This window comes from Humulus lupulus, chromosome X (genome assembly GCF_963169125.1).
Source record: "Humulus lupulus chromosome X, drHumLupu1.1, whole genome shotgun sequence".
Lineage (NCBI taxonomy): Eukaryota > Viridiplantae > Streptophyta > Magnoliopsida > Rosales > Cannabaceae > Humulus > Humulus lupulus.
Window position 1 is genome coordinate 212,351,895 of NC_084802.1, and position 6,000 is coordinate 212,357,894.

General features: G+C 40.1%; 1 protein-coding gene across 1 annotated transcript; it reads left to right on the plus strand.

Moving 5' to 3' along the window:
• Window positions 1–4,645: 4,645 nt before the first annotated feature.
• Window positions 4,646–5,799, plus strand: LOC133803479 (glutathione S-transferase-like). The gene is made up of 3 exons (XM_062241540.1): window positions 4,646–4,940; window positions 5,047–5,095; window positions 5,209–5,799. Exons 1-3 carry the CDS (start codon window positions 4,788–4,790, stop codon window positions 5,673–5,675), a joined length of 669 nt encoding a protein of 222 aa, XP_062097524.1. The 5' UTR covers window positions 4,646–4,787; the 3' UTR covers window positions 5,676–5,799.
• The last annotated feature ends 201 nt before the right edge of the window (window positions 5,800–6,000 follow it).

Here is a 6,000-nt window from a genome sequence, read left to right on the forward strand (position 1 = left end):
GTTTTGGGTTATGCTGAGATTTAGGTGAGTTTTTTACCATAGAATCTCTTGTTCTTGCTCTGTTTTCTCTTTGAGTTTCAGTTGGATTTTTGGGTTTGAAAGTTGAGTTTCAATGGGAGTTTTTGGCAAAGGATACTTGGGTTAGGATGCCTAGGACTTGTGTATATGATATTTGGGTTCATTTGGGGATTTGAAAGAAGTTTGGAAGCTTGTTTTTCAGGTTGGAAATGGAGGATTCGAAGGAGGGGAAAAATGTAATGCCCCGGATTCCCTATTATGGTTTAATGGCTGGATTAGTAGGCTGGGAATGCCATAACTGTTTAATTATGCCATTAAATGTGTTTATGCGTGTTTATGAGAATTATATTATAATATGATGTTAAATGCATGCATGTGAGTCCACATTTGTTTACAGGGGTGTTTTGGTAATTTGGCCCGTTGAGGGTATAATTGAATATTTGTTTGCATGTCAATGATATATTGTGAGACCACATTATAATGTGGATTGGTTCAAGTATTTCGGCACAAGACGATCTTTAATTATGATTTATCGGTTGGGTCATAACAGGTTTGAGCTCGGGGCTCGGGGCTCGGGGCTCGGGGTGAGTCTCGGGGTGATTTTAATGATTAGAGCGTTACCGGGGATTTTAGGGTAACGGGATATGAATTATTTGTGTTTGAGGATATTGAGATTAGCGGGAATTGGGAAGCGTTAATTATGATTAACGGTGTAAGTGGAAAGTACCAATTTTACCCTTGGAATAGTTTGAGAAGCTTTTGATGACTTAAGGGTATTTTAGTCATTTGAAATGATTTATATTACCCTTTAGTTGGCTGTAGAAGCATGTGGAATAAACAAAACAAAAACAAGGTTTCTCTTCCTCTTCCCCGTACATCACTTTCCTTCATCTCTTCTTTGGTGTTCTTGAGCTCAAGGTGGGATATTAAGCTAGGGAATTCAAAGGCTGGGTTGGTGGACTTGGTTCAGCTAGTGAGGGAGGTTCAAAGCTGGTTTTAAGGTGAGTTTTAGTCATTGAACTCAGGTTATGCTCTGTTTTCCTCTTTAGTTTTTCAGTTTTGATTTCTTGATAGAAGTGTGGATTTGAAGAGGTTTTGGTGGATGATAAGTTTGGGTTTTGATGTGGGGAAGTTATGGGTGATGTTTGGAGGTTTAAATGAGTGTTTCGAGGAGGTTATGGCTTGGTTTGAAGGGTTGGTTTGAGAGGAAAAACGCAGGGGAAAAATTGAGTTCGTGTGTGGTTATGTGGCTGGTCTGGGCTGGGCGCCGCGGCGCAGCAGGGGAGCGTCGCGGCCCGTGGCGTCTGGCAGGGGAGTCCCTCTCTGTTTGAGGGCGCGCCGCAGCGCAGCACGGGAGGGCCGCGGCCCTTAAGGTCATTTTAGCCAAAATGGTGTTTCTAGCTTGGGGATTCAAACCTTAGGCCTCGGGGTTGAACCTAGTACCCGGTTGGGTAGTGTTTGATGTCTCGGAGGCTAGGTTTTGGTTTGGGAACCCTCAGTTATCATTTTTATTGATGAATCATATATTTTGGTTATGACCAGGTGACCGTCAAGGGATTTAAAGGTTGATCGTTCTCAGGGGTCGTTCATATAATAATTCTCACTCGAACCAGAGGTAAGAAAACAGTGTAAGAATACAGTTGCACCCTGTATGGATATATGACATGCATGGTTTGATATTGAGGCATGTTGGTTGATATATGTGGACATGGATTGCATATTAAATGCTAGTGAACGTTGGTTACTTGTTTATGGCACTGACTAGTCAGGGACCAACCCTAAGGTCGAGAAACACGCATTGAATGGCTCTATGGAATTAATGCTGGACCGACTCTAAGGTCGAAGAACTTATAAGCACTTGCCTGGTCTAAGACCAGATGTACTTAGCCAAGGTATGTGACCCCGGTGACTGTTGTCACATGGCTAGGGGACGTTGTCCACAGTTACGACTCTAGAGTCGGGAGGAAGGTTATGTTGGTGACCAATCACCATGCACCTGTCCTGATCAAACTTATGAAAGAACTACTTATCAGTTAAGCCTTGGTGACCCTATCGTCACATGGCAGGAGGGAGCTGTACCCACTATTGTGACTTTTGGCTATTGTCACCTATCTGCTTGATCTGTTGATCCTAAACGATTAATATGACTATTGTTGATATTATATCATGCTTTATTGTGTTTTCTTGCTGGGCCTTGGCTCATGGGTGCTGTGTGGTGCAGGTAAAGGAAAAGAGAAGCTCACCCAACCCTGAGTGGAGAGCTTGGGCGATGTTGTGTACATATTGGGCCGCTTGACCACCACGGTCAGGGAGTTCTCAGAGGGACTAGGGGTTTACCCTATTTTTGCCGCTTAGGTCAGCGGGGATTGTAAATTTGCTACAGTAACGACCCTTTTGTGTTATGAACAACTTGTAAACATTTTGAAAGGCTCATGAGCAGTTTATCTACCTAATGAAATGTATCCTTTCCTTTTTACTGGTTTTTCACCTTAACTTAATAATAACACTTAGATCACGTTTTTAACCAAAGGACTCGGGTAACGAGTCAAATTTCCGGTTCACTGTTCACCGTAACTGTTCTGGGGTAGCCAGGGCGTTACAAAAAACCAGGGTGATCTGCCTGGTGCTAGTGCTATAGCACCCAAAGGGTAGTGCTACAGTGCTAGCCAGGGCAAATTTTCCCTGGTTATAGCGCTAGGGCGCTAGGGGGTAGCACTACCCTTTTTTCTCTAATGCATGTTTTAGGTGTTTTTAAGGGTTTTTGGCTCGGGGTTTCAATTCCTAAGGCTCGGGATCGAATCTATTCACAGTTTGGATACAATTCGGGGTCCCGGGAGTGAGGTTTAGGTCAAGACCCTATTATTGTTGATTTCTTTAATCTGAGATAGTATTTGGTTATGACTAGTTGACCGCTAAGGGATTAAAGGATCGATCTTTCTCGAGGGTCGTCATTTGTTATTTCTCGCTCGAACCAAAGGTAAGAAAACTGCACTCTATATGTGACATGCATGGATATTATTGAGGCATGTTGGGTGTTTAAATGTGGACAAGGATTGCATATAAAATGCTTAGAAAATCTTGCTTACTTGTGAATGGCACTGACTTACTAGTCAGAATCGGCAATGGTGTCAGAACTAACTGTGAAGCTGTGACTTACTAGGCAAGTTCGACAGTAGTTGAGCACTTGTTGTGTGTTATTGACCTAAGAGTCAGGAGCGGCATAAACGTCATGAACGCAGAGTGGATAAAAGATTAGATCTAATCGACATCTGCATTGAATGACTCGTCATGAGCATTAATGTCAGACCGACCTCAAGTTTGATGAAAACTAAAAGCGTTTGTCTAGTTTAAAAGCTAGTTACTTAGAGCCAGAGTCGGAAAGACTAAGGTGACCTACACGTCATACGGCTAGGAGGGTATGAGACCTCCAAGATTGACTTACTAGTCATCTGACAGGGATTGACTTACTAGTCATCTAACAGGGATTAACTTACTAGTCATTTGACCGAGATTGACTTACTAGTCATCTGATAGGGATTGACTTATTAGTCATCTGACCGAGATTGACTTACTAGTCATCTACCTCAGAGTGAGAGACTTACCAGTCATCTACTCAAAGCACAGGACTCAACGACATTTATTTGTACCTGCTTACATGTGTGATTAAGGCTATTATTGCTAGGCATGCATATTATGATTTGATGACATATTATTACTGTTCATGAGCATATTGAGTTTTCTTGCTGGGCTTCGGCTCACAGGTGCTATGTGGTGCAGGTAAAGGCAAAAGAAAGTTGGACCATCCTTGAGTTTAAGTGCTTAGGTGACAATGTGTACATATGCGACTGCTCGATCGCCACGGCCGAGGGTTAAAAGAGGAACTAGGGTTAAACCCTATTTTACCGCTTAGGTCGGCTGGTTGTAAATATTTTGTTGTAATAAACCTTTAATTTATATTGTTGGGATCTCAATGTATATGGTAAATATTTTAGTGAAACGTTGCATCTTAATCAAAAAATTTAACCCTAAATTGCTAATCATACTTAATTACATGATTATGGCCAAATGACTCGATTAACGAGTTTAGCACTGTTTAAAATGCACATCGTAACGGTCCTTAGAGTTTAGGGCGTTACAGGTGTGATTATGATATAACTACATCAGGCTAATTTTCTTTGAAAAGGTAATTAGTAATCAACTAATTTTGATATGATATACTTAAAAATTTCAATGCAATGGTATGCAATAAGTTCTTGCAGTTTTTCTTTTCATGTAATTGTGTAATGACTTTGCCATATGGGTAATGGGTAAATTATATGATCGAAACATTTTTTTAAAAAAAAAAACAAAAAAGGTGATATGTTTAAAAATAACTTAAGGATGACATTTGATGGGTTTAGGTTTTACACACATGAGTAGGAAGAAGGCTATGATTATGATAACTAATAGGCTAATTTTCTTTAGAAATATAAATAATCAATTAATTTTGATCATGGGTCCACAAAAGTGTCTTAAATTAGGGACCATGCTAGCTTTAGTTCTCTTCTCAGAACTTGGTGGACGTGGACCCAATTCCAATCCACTAATTTAAGCAAGGGATAAACTAACGTGGCTGAAAGCTGTGCTTTTGTATGGTGTAAAGACAAAACAGATAAATAAAAAAAACCAGTCTTGCTTTCAAGTCGATAGAGAAAAACCCTCCTCTAGAACTATCACTATAATACATTTGAAACACAAATATACTTAGACTTATTACTATACCGGAATCAATGGCAGCTCCCGTTAAGGTGTTCGGACCGCCCATGTCCACGGCAGTGTCCAGGGTTCTGGCCTGTCTAATTGAGAAAGACGTCGACTTTCAGCTCATTTCAGTTAACATGTCCAAAGGCGAACACAAGAAACCTGAATTTCTCAAGATCCAGGTACCATAACTCACAAATAAGCACATATTCTTGATCATTTATACATAAAAATGTATACTTCCTTTCATTTTTTTTTTCTCTCCCTCTCTCTTTTTGTATGTTTCAGCCCTTCGGCCAAGTTCCAGCTTTTCAAGATGAGAGCATTTCCCTCTTCGGTGAATAGTTTTCTCCATACCCTTTTCCTCAATTTCTCACCGAACTCTATTGATTTTCCAAATTTCATGATCTGGGTTTTCTTTTTTCTGTGTTAATAATTTTGTGAATTCAGAATCCAGATCCATATGCCGCTACATATGCGAGAAGCATGCAGATAAAGGGAACAAAGGGTTGTACGGAACAAACCCATTAGCTAAAGCCTCCATAGATCAGTGGTTAGAAGCCGAAGCTCAAAGCTTCAACCCACCGAGCTCTGTTCTGGTGTTTCAGCTTGCGTTCGCGCCTATGATGAAGATCAAGCAAAACCCTTCTGCGATCAAGGAGAACGAGGATAAATTGGCTAAGGTTCTCCAAGTTTACGATAAGAGACTCGGCGAGAGCCGTTTCTTGGCCGGCGATGAATTTTCTCTGGCCGATCTTTCTCACTTGCCAAACACCAACTACTTAGTCGCGGCGGCTAAGGATAAGATGGAAGACCTTTTTACTTCGAACGAGAACGTGGGCAGATGGTGGGCTGAGATTTCGAGCAGAGACTCGTGGAAGGAGGTGGTTCGGATGCAGAAGAACACCCCCAATTGATTGTCGTTTGTGAGTGAAAAGCTTCATCGTTTTCCAATTTTATTGTCGTTTGAATAAATTTTATGTATCGTACTGCTCTGCATTCGCAAGGTTTTAATATTATGTGGATTTATTATGTAGGTCATTATTATAAATGTCCCTTATAGATCATACAATATAACCAAATCTAATAAATTATTATCATATATAACACGTATAAGATAATTAAATTAAATATTTCAATTTCCTTAAATCATAGTTATTGACTAAAATAAGATTCAATTACAAAATTGAAATTCAATAAATAATTAATATTTTTTTATATAGAATACAACTATTCTTAAAG